The 18,857-nt window shown below is 40.8% G+C and overlaps 1 protein-coding gene across 1 annotated transcript in view; it reads left to right on the top strand.

Annotated features, from left to right (window-relative positions):
- LOC109883969 (pyruvate carboxylase, mitochondrial-like) overlaps nt 1-18,857 on the top strand; it is a gene marked incomplete in the record, with an annotated part of 159,587 nt that overhangs the window by 44,050 nt on the left and 96,680 nt on the right. Inside the window, 4 exon segments of the mRNA XM_031793066.1 lie at nt 5,199-5,316; nt 6,330-6,344; nt 6,347-6,396; nt 10,743-10,826. Of these exon segments, the coding sequence (XP_031648926.1) occupies nt 5,199-5,316; nt 6,330-6,344; nt 6,347-6,396; nt 10,743-10,826 (267 nt within the window).

Genomic DNA, 18,857 nt, shown 5'->3' with positions numbered 1-18,857 from the left:
GAGGTGAGAGAGAGAGGAGAGAGAGAGAGAGAAGTGGGAGAGAGAGAGGTGAGAGAGAGAGAGAGAGAGAGAGAGCGAGAAGAGAGGTGAGAGAGTGAGAGAGGGAGAGAGAGAGAGAGAGAGAGAGAGGTGAGAGAGAGAGGTGAGAGAGAGGGAGGAGAGAGAGAGATAGAGAGAGAGAGATAGAGAGAGAGAGGTGAGAGAGAGAGGGAGAGAGAGAGGGAGAGAGAGAGGAGAGAGAGAGGGGGGAGAGAGAGAGAGAGAGAGAGGTGAGAGAGAGGGAGAGAAGAGAGGAGAGAGAGGGAGAGGTAGAGAGAGGGGAGAGGTAGAGAGAGAGAGGGAGAGAGAGAGAGAGAGAGAGAGGGAGAGAGAGGGAGAGAGAGGGGGAGAGAGAGAAAGAGAGGACACCACTCATCAATTCAAACCTCAGAGGATGACAGACAAAAAAAGAAAAGAAGATATAGTTTCTTAATAATATTACACACACACTCACGCACACACACACACACACACACACACACACACACACACACACACACACACACACACACACACACACACACACACACACACACACACACACACACACACACACACACACATTCTCTGTCATATAGCTGATGATGCTCCCTTATGCAGTAATGGTTTGTTGTTCAGCTGTATATTCTGAATAAAAGTATTGTTTTTAAGTTACTAGGAAACCTTTTTTGGGGGGAAATTATTGTTGTTGAGACCACTAAGATGTCAGAGACCACTATGATGACGGAGACCACTATGATGACGGAGACCACTATGATGTCAGAGACCACTATGATGTCAGAGACCACTATGATGACAGAGACCACTATGATGTCAGAGACCACTAGGATGTGATGACAGAGACTACTATGATGTGATGACAGAGACCACTATGATGTCAGAGACCACTATGATGTGATGACAGAGACTACTATGATGTGATGTCAGAGACCACTTTGATGTCAGAGACCACTATGATGTCAGACACCACTATGATGTCAGACACCACTATGATGTGATGTCAGAGACCACTATGATGACAGAGACCACTATGATGACCGAGACCACTATGATGTCAGACACCACTATGATGTGATGTCAGAGACCACTATGATGTCAGACACCACTATGATGTCAGAGACCACTATGATGTGATGTCAGAGACCACTATGATGTCAGAGACCACTATGATGTCAGAGACCACTATGATGTCAGAGACCACTATGATGTCAGAGACCACTATGATGTCAGAGACCACTATGATGACACACCAAATGTGTTTAATGGATTGTGGGAAAAGAGCAGGAATATTATTTTGTAGGCTACAGTACCAAGCTATGTCTTCCAATGGTGCGACTGCTGTCGGCATCCAAAGATGAACCAACTTGAATAAACGCTTGGAGGTAAGGATGACATCAGTGGTGTCGTCTACGGCGATACGGATGTCACTTCTTATTGATATCTACACAGCGCATTGATGTGAATCACACTGCTGCTCTCTCATTTAGCTATTTGCGCCTTACGGATTGTGGTGATTCTGGACGGCTATTCACAAATCTAAATGTGTATTTGAACCCAATAATGGTTGAATTCAAGAAGTTTAAGCTGCTTATCGTTCATTGTTTTTGAAATCAGTGGACAGCCAGTGAAAAATGCGATCTTGCAACAGCTGCATAGTGCAGATCCCAGCCTATAGAATAACAGCTGCATAGTGTGGATCCCAGCCTATAGAGTAACAGCTGCATAGTGTAGATCCCAGCCTATAGAGTAACAGCTGCATAGTGTAGATCCCAGCCTATAGAATAACAGCTGCATAGTGTGGATCCCAGCCTATAGAGTAACAGCTGCATAGTGTAGATCCCAGCCTATAGAGTAACAGCTGCATAGTGTGGATCCCAGCCTATAGAATAACAGCTGCATAGTGTGGATCCCAGCCTATAGAATAACAGCTGCATAGTGTGGATCCCAGCCTATAGAATAACAGCTGCATAGTGTAGATCCCAGCCTATAGAATAACAGCTGCATAGTGTAGATCCCAGCCTATAGAATAACAGCTGCATAGTGTAGATCCCAGCCTATAGAGTAACAGCTGCATAGTGTGGATCCCAGCCTATAGAATAACAGCTGCATAGTGTGGATCCCAGCCTATAGAATAACAGCTGCATAGTGTGGATCCCAGCCTATAGAATAACAGCTGCATAGTGTAGATCCCAGCCTATAGAATAACAGCTGTATAGTGTGGATCCCAGCCTATAGAATAACAGCTGCATAGTGTGGATCCCAGCCTATAGAGTAACAGCTGCATAGTGTGGATCCCAGCCTATAGAATAACAGCTGCATAGTGTAGATCCCAGCCTATAGAATAACAGCTGCATAGTGTGGATCCCAGCCTATAGAGTAACAGTGTGGATCCCAGCCTATAGAATAACAGTGTGGATCCCAGCCTATAGAATAACAGCTGCATAGTGTGGATCCCAGCCTATAGAGTAACAGCTGTATAGTGTGGATCCCAGCCTATAGAGTAACAGCTGCATAGTGTGGATCCCAGCCTATAGAATAACAGCTGCATAGTGTGGATCCCAGCCTATAGAGTAACAGCTGCATAGTGTGGATCCCAGCCTATAGAGTAACAGCTGCATAGTGTGGATCCCAGCCTATAGAATAACAGCTGCATAGTGTGGATCCCAGCCTATAGAATAACAGCTGCATAGTGTGGATCCCAGCCTATAGAATAACAGCTGCATAGTGTGGATCCCAGCCTATAGAATAACAGCTGCATAGTGTGGATCCCAGCCTATAGAATAACAGTGTGGATCCCAGCCTATAGAATAACAGCTGCATAGTGTGGATCCCAGCCTATAGAATAACAGCTGCATAGTGTGGATCCCAGCCTATAGAATAACAGTGTGGATCCCAGCCTATAGAATAACAGCTGCATAGTGTGGATCCCAGCCTATGGAATAACAGCTGCATAGTGTGGATCCCAGCCTATGGAATAACAGCTGCATAGTGTGGATCCCAGCCTATAGAATAACAGCTGCATAGTGTGGATCCCAGCCTATAGAATAACAGCTGCATAGTGCGGATCCCAGCCTATAGAATAACAGTGTGGATCCCAGCCTATAGAATAACAGCTGCATAGTGTGGATCCCAGCCTATAGAGTAAACGTGGAGTTTTTATTGCTCAATCTAATTATTCATGCTGATAAAGAAACCCTCCGTAGGCCGAATGTCAAACTCACACACTTTTGATAGACGTAAAGAGGCAATTTGTAGTTGCTACATCAATTTTTGGACTTAGAAATTATATAAATTATATCTTTATATCTATATCGATATGTATATATACAGTGGGGCAAAAAAGTATGTAGTCAGCCACCAATTGTGCAAGTTCTCCCACTTAAAAAGATGAGAGAGGCCTGTAATTTTCATCATAGGTACACTTCAACTATGACAGACAAAATGAGAAGAAACTGAAAACTGAAAACAGAAATCCAGAAAATCACATTGTAGGATTTTTTATTTATTTATTTGCAAATTATGGTGGAAAATAAGTATTATCTATATCTATATATATATACATATTCATTGATTCTTGAAGAATATAAGTTATAAATGCCTCATGAGCTGTGTTCAAAATATAAGCTTGTTTTACTCCAATGTTTTTAAACATTGTAAATGTAAACAAACACTGCATAGCCTCATAACATGGTTAAAACTATATATATATATATTTTTTTTATCATGGTTGGTCAGTCCTTGCATCCATAGCTCTGTCTATTCATCTGAGACTGGTTACCACAGAGTAGCGCTGGTTAATTAGTCCTTAATTTTGGGGGTTATGCTCAGGTAAAACCATTTGGATAATCTATTCTTCCATATTTCCAAGTCCTGTTCTTGAAGATCAAGGGGTATAACATTTATAGGAATGACTGGAATTCTGATAGACTTTGGTTTTTAATGTAAAGATATAATTGAATCATATTACTTTATGTAGTAGAAAGTGATGGGTCAGAAGAAGCCTATATAACCAACCCATAAAGTACAATTTAACATCCGTTATGTGGCCCGTTATGTAAACTTTAACATGGATTTATCCTGCAATAGATGTCGTTCAATTGGTAACATACATTTCTGTCTTCTTCTTATGCTTTAAGGGGGAAAGTAATCTAAAAGTAACTAAATGTAATCAGATTACGTTACTGAGTTTTTGGGGGAATCCAAAAGTTAAGTTACTGATTTGGACAGGTAACTAGTAACCTATTACATTCAGAAAGTAACCTATTACATTCAGAAAGTAACCTATTACATTCAGAAAGTAACCTATTACATCCAGAAAGTAACCTATTACATTCAGAAAGTGACCTATTACATTCAGAAAGTAACCTATTACATTCAGAAAGTAACCTATTACATCCAGAAAGTAACCCATTACATTCAGAAAGTGACCTATTACATTCAGAAAGTGACCTATTACATCCAGAAAGTAACCTATTACATTCGGAAAGTAACCTATTACATTCGGAAAGTAGCCTATTACATTCAGAAAGTAACCTATTACATTCAGAAAGTAACCCACCCAATCCTGGTTGGTCAGTCTTTGACTAACTATTGATTTTCTTGATTGATTGATTGACTTGATTGATTGACTATCTCTTCTAGGAACTGGAGTCATCCTCTCAGAGAGCGTACTCTGAATCTCTGACAGCTGATTGGTTGATCGGTTGTGTTAACAGGAACTTGTGTCATCCTCTCAGAGAGCGTACTCTGAATCTCTGACAGCTGATTGGTTGATCGGTTGTGTTAACAGGAACTCGTGTCATCCTCTCAGAGAGCGTACTCTGAGGCTCTGACAGCTTATTGGTTGATCGGTTGTGTTAACAGGAACTCGTGTCATCCTCTCAGAGCGCGTACTCTGAGGCTCTGACAGCTTATTGGTTGATTGGTTATGTTAACAGGAACTGGAGGAGAACTACCACAGGGCCTACTCTGAGGCTCTGACAGCTGATTGGTTGATCGGTTATGTTAACAGGAACTAGAGGAGAACTACCACAGGGCCTACTCTGAGGCTCTGACAGCTGATTGGTTGATCGGTTATGTTAACAGGAACTAGAGGAGAACTACCACAGGGCCTACTCTGAGGCTCTGACAGCTGATTGGTTGATTGGTTATGTTAACAGGAACTGGAGGAGAACTACCACAGGGCCTACTCTGAGGCTCTGACAGCGTTTGGGAACGGAGCTCTGTTTGTGGAGAAGTTCATCGAGAAACCACGACACATAGAAGTTCAGATCCTGGGTAAGTGTGTATGTGCGTGCATGTACGTGTGTGTGTATGTGCGTGCGAGAGTTGGTATGGAGTTGTATTTCATTACTCTGCCTCATTAAAGGGGAATTTGTTGGCTACAAATTGCCAATGTGTGTGTGTGTGTGTGTGTGTGTACCAGCCGCTCGTGGCATGCTTGGACAGCCTCATTTAGGTGCTAGCTGGTGGCTCTGATTTTTGGCAGTCTCGGCCAGGTACACAGGCTTCCAGTGCGTTGCCTCCAGATTGTGGGCCTGACAAAAACTAGGGCAAAGCAATTGGCTAGATACTTCTCTGTTTCAGCTGTCGTGGGCAAACTAGCTGTTTGGAGAAGGAGGTGGTTTATGTACACTGGAGGGCCACGCAAACAGGGACCCTTGAAATGTTTGGATCCTTTTTTTGTCAATTTGATTGGTGGATTCAAATCAACAATTTAAAATGTGTGTGTCTGGGGACATTGGGAGATGAATTAGTGTCTACAGGGCAAGTTCGGGATTTAAATTACTCAAAATATCTCCCTCCCTCCCTCCCTGTTTCTCACGCTCTACCTCTCTCTCTCTCTCTCTCTCCCTCGCTCTCTCTTTCTCTCTACCTCTCTCTCTAACCCTCTCTCTCTCTCTCTCTCCCTCGCTCTCTCTTTCTCTCTACCTCTCTCTCTACCCCTCTCTCTCTACCTCTCTCTCTCTCTCCCTCGCTCTCTCTTTCTCTACCTCTCTCTCTACCCCTCTCTCTACCTCTCCTCTCTCTCCCTCGCTCTCTCTTTCTCTACCTCTCTCTCTACCCCTCTCTCTCCCTCGCTCACTCTCTCTCTCTCTCTCTCTCTCTCTCTACCCCCTCTCTCTCTTTCTCTCTACCTCTCGCCTCTACCCCCCTCTCTCTCTCTCTTTCTCTCTACCTCTTACCCCTCTCTCTCTCTCCCTCGCTCTCTCTTTCTCTCTTTCTCTCTACCTCTCTCCACCCCTCTCTCTCTCTCTCTCTCTCTCTCCTCTCTCACTCTCCATCCCCAGGTGATAAATATGGGAACATATACATCTCTATGAGAGAGACTGTTCCATTCAGAGAAGACATCAGAAGGTATCTATCTATCTATCTATCTATCTATCTATCTATCTATCTATCTATCTATCTATCTATCTATCTATCTATCTATCTATCTATCTATCTATCTATCTATCTATCTATCTATCTATCTATCTATCTATCTATCTATCTATCTATCTATCTATCTATCTATCTATCTACTATCTATCTATCTATCTATCTATCTATCTATCTATCTATCTATCTATCTATCTATCTATCTATCTATCTATCTATCTATCTATCTATCTATCTATCTTTCTGTACAGTACCAGTCAAAGGTTTGGACGCAGCTACTCATTCCAGAGCTTTTCTTTATTTTTTACTATTTTCAACATTGTAGAATAATAGTGAAGACATCAAAACTATGAAATAACACATATGGAATCATGTAGTAACCCAAAAAGTGTTCAACAAATTTTAGATTATTCAAAGTAGCCAACCGTTGCCTTGATGACAGCTTTGCACATTATTGGCATTCTCTCAACCAACTTCACCTGGAATGCTTTTCCAACCGCCTTGAACTAATTCCCACATATGCTGAGCACTTGTTGGCTGCTTTTCCTTCACTCTGCGGTCCGACTCATCCCAAACCATCTCAGAGTGATTGTTAAGGCCAGGTCATCTCATGCAGCACTCCATCACTCTCCTTCTTGGTCATATAGCCCTTACACAGCCTGGAGGTGTGTTTGGTCATTGTCCTGTTGAAAAATAAATGATAGTCCCACTAAGCCCAAACCAGATGGGATGGCGTATCGCTGCAGAATGCTGTGGTACCCATGCTGGTTAAGTGTGCCTTGAATCCTAAATAAATCACAGACTGTCACCAGCAAAGCACCATCACACCTCCTCCTCCATGCTTCACAGTGGGAACCACACACCATCACACCTCCTCCTCCATGCTTCACAGTGGGAACTACACATGCGTAGATCATCCGTTCACCTGCTCTGCGTCTCACAATGACACAGCGGTTGGAACCATGAATCGCAAATTTGGACTCATCAGACCAAAGGACAGATTTCCACCGGTCTAATGTCCATTGCTCGTGTTTCTTGGCTCAAGCAAGTCTCTTCTTATTATTGGTGTCCTTTAGTCGTGGTTTCTTTGCAGCAAGTCGACCATGGGAGGACTGATTCACGCGGTCTCCTCTGAACAGTTGATGTTGAGATGTGTCTGTTACTTGAACTTGTGAAGCCTTTATTTGGCCATCAATTTCTGAGGCTGGTAACTCTAATGATCTTATCCTCTGCATTAGGGGGTAACTCGAATGATCTTATCCTCTGCATTAGGGGGTAACTCTGGGTCTTCCATTCCCTGTGGCGGTCCTCCTGAGAGCCAGTTTCATCACAGCACTTGATGGTTTTTGCGACTGCAATTGAAGAAACTTTCAAAGTTCTTGACATTTTCCGTATTGACTGACATTCATGTCTTAAAGTATTGATGGACTGTCATTTCTCTGTGCTTATTTGAGCTGTTCTTGCCATAATATGGACTTGGTCTTTTATCAAATAGGGCTATCTGCTGTATACCACCCCTACCTGGTCACAACACAACTGATTGGCTCAAACGCATTAAGAAGGAAATACATTACACAAATACATTTTTAACAAGGCACACCTGATAATTGAAATGCATTCCAGGTGACTACCTTATGAAGCTGGTTGAGAGAATGCCAATCGTGTACAAAGCTGTCATCAAGACAACGGGTGGCTACATTGAATAATTTATTTTCATTTGTTTAACATTTTTTGGTTACTACATGATTCCAGATGTGTTATTTCATACTTTTGATGTCTTCAATAAAAAACTGTACAATGTAGAAAATAGTACAAATAATGAAAAACCCAGGAAGGAGTAGGTGTGTCCACATTTTTTGACTGGTACCGCATATACACAGTGCATTCGGGAAAGTATTCAGACCCCTCCCCTTTTTCCATGTTTTGTTACGTTACAGCCTTATTCTACAATTAATCAAATACAGGTTTTCCCCATCAATCTACACACAATACCCCATAACGACAAAGCGAAAACATGTTTTGTAAATATTTTCAAGTGTATAAAAAATATATTTATTCCTGTATTATTTATTCCTTTACTTTTTATTCCTTTAATATTTATTATTATTTATTACTATACTATTTATTACTATTTATTACTATTTATTACTATTTATTACTATACTATTTATTACTATTTATTACTATTTATTACTTTACTATTTATTACTATACTATTTATTACTATTTATTACTATACTATTTATTACTATTTATTACTATTTATTACTATTTATTACTATACTATTTATTACTATACTATTTATTACTATTTATTACTATTTATTACTTTACTATTTATTACTATTTATTACTATTTATTACTATTTATTACTATACTATTTATTACTATTTATTACTATACTATTTGTTACTATTTATTACTATTTATTACTATTTATTACTTTACTATTTATTACTATTTATTACTATTTATTACTATACTATTTATTACTATTTATTACTTTACTATTTATTACTATACTATTTATTACTATTTATTACTATTTATTACTATACTATTTATTACTATTTATTACTATTTATTACTATTTATTACTTATTATTTATTACTATACTATTTATTACTATTTATTACTATTTATTACTATTTATTACTATACTATTTATTACTATTTATTACTATTTATTACTTTACTATTTATTACTATACTATTTATTACTATTTATTACTATTTATTACTATTTATTACTATTTATTACTATTTATTACTATTTATTACTTTACTATTTATTACTATTTATTACTATTTATTACTATTTATTACTTTACTATTTATTACTATTTATTACTATACTATTTATTACTATTTATTACTATTTATTACTATTTATTACTTTACTATTTATTACTATACTATTTATTACTATGTATTACTATTTATTACTATTTATTACTATACTATTTATTACTATTTATTACTATACTATTTATTACTATTTATTACTATTTATTACTATTTATTACTATTTATTACTATTTATTACTATACTATTTATGACTATTTATTACTATTTATTACTATACTATTTATTACTATACTATTTATTACTATACTATTTATTACTATACTATTTATTACTATTTATTACTATTATTACTATACTATTTATTACTATTTATTACTTTACTATTTATGACTATTTATTACTATTTATTACTATACTATTTATTACTATACTATTTATTACTATACTATTTATTACTATACTATTTATTACTATTTATTACTATTTATTACTATTTATTACTATACTATTTATTACTATTTATTACTATTTATTACTATTATTACTATTTATTACTATACTATTTATTACTATACTATTTATTACTATACTATTTATTACTATTTATTACTATTTATTACTTTACTATTTATGACTATTTATTACTATTTATTACTATTTATTACTATACTATTTATTACTATACTATTTATTACTATTTATTACTATACTATTTATTACTATACTATTTATTACTATTTATTACTATTTATTACTATTTATTACTATACTATTTATTACTATTTATTACTATTTATTACTATTTATTACTATTTATTACTATACTATTTATTACTATACTATTTATTACTATTTATTACTATTTATTACTATTTATTACTATTTATTACTATTTATTACTATACTATTTATAACTATTTATTACTATTTATTACTATTTATTACTATTTATTACTTTAGTATTTATTACTATTTATTACTATTTATTACTATTTATTACTATTTATTACTTTAGTATTTATTACTATTTATTACTTTGGTATTTATCACTTTAATATCTATTACTTTGGTATTTATCACTTTAATATCTATTACTTTGGTATTTATCACTTTAATATCTATTACTTTGGTATTTATCACTTTAATATCTATTACTTTGGTATTTATTACTTCAGTATTTATCACTTTAGTATTTATAACTTATTTTTTATGACTTTACTTTTTGTAATACTTCAGTTTCCAAGTCTCTTATTTGCCAATGTCTACTTCTCTAATGACATCATATATATTGTAATGTGTTATATATTGTTTTATTTTAGTCAAATTATGTTTTTGAGATGTTGTCCTTTAACCCTTGCTCCTGTTTAGCTTTTTATTCGATGTGAAAGTCTGTCTCTGTTTAATGAAGGTGTTGTTAATGAAGTTGTATTGTGTTTGAAGGCAGTGTTGTTTATAAAGTTGTGTTGTGTTTGAAGGCGGTGTTGTTAATAAAATGGTGTTGTGTTTTGTAGGTGGTGGAGATTGCCCCCGCGGCCGACCTGGACCCTCATCTAAGAGACCGACTGACTTCTGACTCTGTCAAACTGGCCAAACAGGTACGGACACACAGAAACAGAAACAGACACAGAAACAGACATACACACACACACACACACACACACACACACACACACACACACACACACACACACACACACACACACACACACACACACACACACACACACACACTCTGCCTGCCTACTGATGATTTGACTTGACTGCTCTGATGAATCCATCCATAAGTCTGTGAGCGTTTACTCTGCCTGCCTACTAATGATTTGACTTGACTGCTCTGATGAATCCATCCATAAGTCTGTGAGCGTTTACTCTTCCTGCCTACTAATGATTGACCTGGCAGCTCTCATGAATCCATCCCTTTCATCTGGCTGTTCAGAAATTAATAATAGATATCTCTCCCTATCAAGATCACTGAGGCATCATCCTCGTTTGTGTATGTGTGTGTGTGTGTGTGAGAGAGAGAGAGAGAGCGAGAGAGAGAGAAAGAAACCAACATAGGGCTGATTTGTTCCATAAACACTAAACATGGCGTCTTCACATCCCAATGATCATCATGGATGTGTCAAAATAAAAGCAGTGGAAATATCCTTGTCCAAAATCGCTATCAATGAAAACATAACATAGATTACAGGGTTGAAGGGAACAGAGGAGAGGTGGGGTGGGAGATGTTGTAGAGGATTAGAGGAATCAATAGTTGAGCCAGTGAGGGAATGAGGGAGAAAGGAAAGAGATGATGGGTTTGATGCCCGATGAGGATGAGGATGCCCGATGAGGATGAGGATGCCCGATGAGGATGAGGATGCCCGATGAGGATGCCCGATGAGGATCTGTGATTTGTGATTGAAGGATGAACAAAAAGTAAGAACATTGTAGAATAATAGTGAAGACATCAACACTATGATATAACAGATATGTAATCATGTAGTAACATAAACATGTGTGGAGAGACGAGAGGAGAGGAAGATAGGAGATGAGTACGGAAGGTAAGGAGACCCCAGAGTCCTGGATGGAATGGAGGGATACAGGTTAAAGGAGGAGATGAGGTAGAGAGCTCTTAAGTGTCCTGAATGAAGAATGTGATGGTAGGATGGAAAGATGAAGGGGAGAGGAGGAGACGAGGTGTAGAAGCCCCCAGAGAGATGAAATGACAGAGAGGGAGAGATGGAATGAGAGAGAGGGAGAGAGAGAGAGAGAGGGAGAGAGAGAGAGATGGAATGACAGAGAAAGAGAGAGAGAGAGAGATGGAATGAGAGAGAGGGCGAGAGAGAGAGAGAGGGGAGAGAGAGGGAGATGGAATGAGAGAGAGGGAGAGAGAGGGGGGGAGAGAGAGAGATGGAATGAGAGAGAGGGAGAGAGAGAGATGGAATGAGAGAGAGGGAGATAGAGAGGGGAGAGAGAGAGAGATGGAATGAGAGAGAAGGAGAGAGAGAGATGGAATGAGAGAGAGGGAGAGAGAGAGGGGGGAGAGAGAGATGGAAATGAGAGAGAGGGAGAGAGAGGGGGGAGAGAGAGAGATGGAATGAGAGAGAGGGAGATAGAGAGGGGGAGAGAGAGAGATGGAATGAGAGAGAGGGAGATGGAATGAGAGAGAGGGAGATAGAGAGATGGAATGAGAGAGAGGTAGATAGAGAGGGGAGAGCGAGAGAGATGGAATGAGGGAGATAGAGAGATGGAATGAGAGAGAGGGAGATAGAGAGGGGAGAGAGAGAGAGATGGAATGAGAGAGAGGGAGATATAGAGAGGGGAGAGAGAGAGAGATGGAATGAGAGAGAGGGAGATAGAGAGAGAGAGATGGAATGAGAGAGAGAGAGAGAGAGAGATGGAATGAGAGAGGGAAGATAGATAGATACATATATATACAGAGAGAACGGTTAGCAATTAGACCAAATCATGAGACCAAAAAGATAATTACACATTGGAAAGAATTAACCAAAAAACAGAGCAAACTAGAATGATATTGGCCCTACACAGAGAGTACACAGCGGCAGAATACCTGACCACTGTGACTGACCCAAATTAAGGAAAGCTTTGACTATGTACAGACTCAGTGAGTGTAGCCTTGCTATTGAGAAAGGCCGCCGTAGGCAGACATGGCTGCACTTCCTAACCTCCTGCCCAATGTATGACCATATTAGAGACATACATTTTCCTCAGATTACACAGATCCACAAATAATTCGAAAACAAATCCAATTTTGATAAACTCCCATATCTACTGGGTGAAATTCCACAGTGTGACATCACAGCAGCAAGATGTGTGACCTGTTGCCACAAGAAAAGGTCAATCAGTGAAGAACAAACACCATTGTAAATACAACCCACATTGTAAATACAACCCACATTGTAAATACAACCCACATTGTAAATACAACCCATATTTATGCTTATTTATTTTCCCTTGTGTACTTTAACCATTTGTACATTGTTACAACACTGTATATAGATATATAATATGACATTTGTAATGTCTTAATTGTTTTAAAACTTCTGTATGTATAATGTGTAATGTTTACTGTTCATTTTATTGTTTAATTCACTTTTGTATATTATCTACTTCACTTGCTTTGGCAATGTTAATATGCCAATAAAGCCCCTTGAATTTGAAAATTGAATAGATAGATAGATAGGTAGGTAGGTAGGTAGGTAGGTAGATAGAGAGAGAGAGACAGAGACAGAGACAGAGAGAGAGAGAGAGGTAGAGAGAGAGAGAGAGAAGAGAGAGAGAGAGAGAGAGAGAGAGAGAGAGAGAGAGAGAGAGAGAGAGAGAGAGAGAGAGAGAGAGAGAGAGAGAGAGAGAGAGAGAGAGAGAGAGAGAGAGAGAGAGAGAGAGAGAGAGAGAGAGAGAGAGAGAGAGAGAGAGAGAGAGAGAGATAACAATGGAGTTAGCTGAGATGTGGAGTGATGAAAGGAGAGAGGAAACAACTGGATGGAAGAGAGAGAGAGAGAACAGACATTTTGTTGACATTTTAGCTGTGGGCTGTGTCTCATATCGTACCCTTTCACCCTTCACCCTTTCACTCTACATTACATTAAAGTAGTGCACAAAATAGGGAACAGGGTACCACTAGGGATGGAGAGTATATCGTTTTTTCTCTTCATTCCAGAGTAATTTGTGAGATAGTTCAACCTGTCATGTCAGAGTGAGAAATGCTGTTGTTATCCCCTAGGCAGATTACTGCAGGTGTTTGTTTGTGTGTGACAGTGTGTGTGTGTGTGTGTGTGTGTGAGTCTGTTTGGTGTGTGTGTGTGTGTGTGTGTGTGTGTGTGTGTGTGTGTGTGTGTGTGTGTGTGTGTGTGTGTGTGTGTGTGTGTGTGTGTGTGTGTGTGTGTGTGTGTGGTGAGTGAGTGAGTTTGTGTCTGTCTCATGATGCATTCTGCTGTTGTTTGATAAGTGAAGCCTAAGTACCTTAGAGAGGGAGAGAGATGGTAAAATATTGAGAGAGGGAGAGAGAGATGGAGTGATATTGAGAGAGGGAGAGAGAGAGATGGAGAGATATTGAGAGAGGGAGAGAGATGGAGAGATATTGAGAGAGATGGAGAGATATTGAGAGAGGGAGAGAGAGAGAGATGGTAAAATATTGAGAGAGGGAGAGAGAGATGGAGTGATATTGAGAGAGGGAGATGGAGAGATATTGAGAGAGGGAGAGAGAGATGGAGAGATACTGAGAGAGGGAGAGAGAGATGGAGAGATATTGAGAGAGGGAGAGAGAGATGGAGAGATATTAAGAGAGGGAGAGAGAGATGGAGATATATTGAGAGAGGGAGAGAGAGAGATATTGAGAGAGGGAGAGAGAGATGGAGAGATATTGACTAAGGGAGAGAGATGGAGAGATATTAAGAGAGAGAGAGAGAGAGAGATGGAGAGATATTGAGTAAGGGAGAGAGAGAGATGGAGAGATATTAAGAGAGGGAGAGAGAGATGGAGAGATATTGAGAGATGGAGAGAGAGAGAGAGAGAGATGGTGAAATATTGAGAGAGGGAGAGAGATGGAGAGATATTAAGAGAGGGAGAGAGAGATATTGAGAGATGGAGAGAGAGAGAGAGAGAGAGAGATGGTGAAATATTGAGAGAGGGAGAGAGATGGAGAGATATTAAGAGAGGGAGAGAGAGATGGAGAGATATTGAGAGAGGGAGAGAGAGATGGAGAGATATTGAGAGAGGGAGAGAGAGATGGAGAGATATTGAGAGATGGAGAGAGAGAGACATATTGAGAGATTACAGATTTGAGGGATGGAGAGAGAGCGAGAGAGAGAATCAATGAAAGGGATTTTGAGAGATTATATCAGGCGGTTGAGTATTTCTTTGTATGCTAGGGCTGTGACGTATACATAGAGGGAGCATGTTCTCCCCTACACCCCCACACACACACACACACACACACACACACACACACACACACACACACACACACACACACACACACACACACACACACACACACACACACACACACACACACACACACACACACACACACACACGACAACCCACTACTTCCATTGAGATATCAATTGCAATCAAGAACTTTTTTTTTTTTTTTTCCACAGAAGTGAACAGCATGGATGCTGCCATTAGTAATAGGCTGTCAATCAAATAACTACTTTAATAAGCCTGTCAGCTTGTTTGTGTGTCTGCTTGTTTGTGTGTCTGCTTGTTTGTGTGTCTGCTGGTTTGTGTGTCTGCTGGTTTGTGTGTCTGCTTGTTTGTGTGTCTGCTTGTTTGTGTGTCTGCTGGTTTGTGTGTCTGCTTGTTTGTGTGTCTGCTGGTTTGTGTGTCTGCTTGTTTGTGTGTCTGCTTGTTTGTGTGTCTGCTTGTTTGTGTGTCTGCTTGTTTGTGTGTCTGCTGGTTTGTGTGTCTGCTGGTTTGTGTGTCTGCTTGTTTGTGTGTCTGCTTGTTTGTGTGTCTGCTTGTTTGTGTCTGCTTGTTTGTGTGTCAGCTTGTTTGTATGTCTGCTTGTTTGTGTGTCTGCTTGTTTGTGTGTCTGCTGGTTTGTGTGTCTGCTGGTTTGTGTGTCTGCTTGTTTGTGTGTCTGCTTGTTTGTGTGTCTGCTTGTTTGTGTCTGCTTGTTTGTGTGTCTGCTTGTTTGTGTGTCTGCTTGTTTGTGTGTCTGCTTGTTTGTGTGTCTGCTGGTTTGTGTGTCTGCTGGTTTGTGTGTCTGCTTGTTTGTGTGTCTGCTTGTTTGTGTGTCTGCTTGTTTGTGTGTGAGGAATTAGTTCCATTTTCAGTCACCATGTAGGAAGGGCAACTGACGGCCTGCCGGAACTCAGTCTCGATCTAAAAATGTTTTACTGACATGGCTAATAACAACAACAATAACAACAGAAAAGTTGCACAACCAAAATTTCTAAATTGCGTTTTGTATTATCTTCTTATGGCTGCAGGGGCAGTATTGAGTAGCTTGGATGAATAATGTGCCCAGAGTAAACCGCCTGCTACTCAGTCCCAGTTGCTAATATATGCTTATATGAGTTCTGTTATACTCACAGACAACATTTTTGTCAACAACAGTTTTAGAAACTTCAGAGTGTTTTCTATCCAAATCTACTAATTATATGGCTGAGTAGCAGGCAACTAAAATTTGGGCACGCTTTCAATCAAAATTCAACAATACTGCCCCCTACCCCAAAGAAGGTAAACGTATATATATTTTTCCCTCCACTTTCCCTCCAAACATCAAAGCAGTGACCCTACCTCACACAGGAAGTGACTCTACCTCACGCAGGAAGTGACTCTACCTCACACAGGAAGTGACTCTACCTCACGCAGGAAGTGACCCTACCTCACGCAGGAAGTGACCCTACCTCACACAGGAAGTGACTCTACCTCACGCAGGAAGTGACCCTACCTCACGCAGGACGTGACCCTAACTCACGCAGGAAGTGACTCTACCTCACGCAGGAAATTACCTTACCTCACGCAGGAAGTGACCCTACCTCACGCAGGAAGTGACCCTACCTCATAAAGGAAGTGATCCTACCCCACAAAGGAAGTGACCCTACCTCACACAGGAAGTGACCCTAACTCACGCAGGAAGCGGCCCAAACTCACACAGGAAGCGGCGCAGGTCCTAATCCAGGCTCTTGTCCTCTCCCGTCTGGACTACTGCAACTCGCTGTACCTACGGAGCAGCAAGAGGAACTGCCCCTCCCTACCTTCAGGCCATGCTCAAACCCTACACCCCAACCCGAGCACTCCGTTCTGTCACTTCTGGTCTCTTGGCCCTACGGAAGGGCAGCTCCCGCTCAGCCCAGTCCCAAAAAATTAAAAAATGGCAAATGAAAATTGACTACAATCTACATGTTAATGTTAGGGGGGTTTTGCAAGGATGCACACCTGGTGTTTGTGTGTATGTGAGGTCACAAACTTGAAATATAGAGGTTACATATTTCTTTCACTCTCTCTCTGTCTCTCTCTCACCCCTCTCTCTCTCTCTCTCTCTCTCTCTCTCTCTCTCTCTCTCTCTGTCTCTCTTGCTCTCTGTCTCTCTCTCTCTCCTTCTCTGTCTCTCTCTGTCTCTCTCTCTCCATCGGTCTGTCTCTCTCTCTCTCTCTGTCTCTGTCTCTCTGTCTCTGTCTCCGTCTCTGTCTCTCTCTCTCTCTCTCTGTATCTCTCTCACCCCTCTCTCTCTGTCTCTCTCTCTCTCTCTCTCTCTCTCTCTCTCTCTCTCTCTCTCTCTCTCTCTCTCTCACCTCTCTCTCTTACCTCTCTCTCTCACGCTCTCTTGCTCTCTGTCTCTCTCTCACCTCTCTCTCTCTCTCTCCCCCTCCCCCTCTCCCTCTCTCTCTCTCTCTCTCTCTCTCTCTCTCTCAGAGAGAGGGAGGAACCTATTGCCTTTGTGAGGTCTGGCCTCATCAACCAAGATTTCACAAAATGGGAAAAACACCAAATTGAGAGACTGTGTGCATAATTCTGCAAAAAATGTAAACACCAAATAATGCATGCAGGGCAGAATTAGGCCGATACCCGCTAATTATCAACATCCAGGAAAGAGCCGTTAAATTCTACAACAACCTAAAAGGAAGCGATTCCCAAACCTTCCATAACAAAGCCATCACCTACAGAGAGATGAACCTGGAGAAGAGTCAACTAAGCAAGCTGGTCCTGGGGCTCTGTTCACAAACACACCCCACAGAGCCCCAGGACAGCAACCAAATTAGACCCAACCAAATCATGAAAAAACAAAAAGATAATTACTGGACACGTTGGAAAGAAAATAATTAACAAAAAAGCAACGTAAACTAGAATGCTATTTGGCCCTAAACAGAGAGGACACAGTGGCAGAATACCTGTCCACTGTGACTGACCCAAACTTAAGGAAAGCTTTGACTATGTACAGACTCAGTGAACATTGCCTTGCTATTGAGAAAGGCCGCCGTAGGCAGACCTGGCTCTCAAGAGAAGACAGGCTATGTGCTCACTGCCCACAAAATGAGGTGGAAACTGAGCACTGAGTTACTGAGTAACAGCATTACCCTGCAATAGACAGAGTCCAACAGTAACAGCATTACCCTGCAACACACAGAGTCCAAAAGTTACAGCATTACCTTGCAACACACAGAGAGTGCAACAGTAACAGTAACAGCATTACTTTGTCACGCTCCCAGCTCCCACAACCCCCTGCCACGCTCTCAGCCCCCACAACCCCCTGCCACGCTCCAGCCCCCACAACCTCCTGCCACGCTCTCAGCCCCCACAACCCCCTGCCACGCTCCCAGCCCCCACAACCCCCTGCCACGCTCCCAGCCCCCACAACCCCCTGCCACGCTCCCAGCCCCCACAACCTCCTGCCACGCTCCCAGCCCCCACAACCCCCTGCCACGCTCTCAGCCCCCACAACCCCCTGCCACGCTCCCAGCCCCCACAACCCCCTGCCAGGCTCTCAGCCCCCACAACCCCCTGCCACACTCTCAGCCCCCACAACCCCCTGCCACGCTCTCAGCCCCCACAACCCCCTGCCATGCTCTCAGCCCCCACAACCCCCTGCCACGCTCTCAGCTCCCACAACCCCCTGCCCCTTCAGTAAGCTCCTGATGTGACTAATACTGAGGGTGTACAGCACCTTACCG

This window comes from Oncorhynchus kisutch, linkage group LG16 (assembly GCF_002021735.2).
Source record: "Oncorhynchus kisutch isolate 150728-3 linkage group LG16, Okis_V2, whole genome shotgun sequence".
Taxonomy (NCBI): domain Eukaryota; kingdom Metazoa; phylum Chordata; class Actinopteri; order Salmoniformes; family Salmonidae; genus Oncorhynchus; species Oncorhynchus kisutch.
The sequence above is the reverse complement of the archived record's forward strand: the minus strand, read 5'-3'. Positions and strand labels throughout refer to the sequence as shown.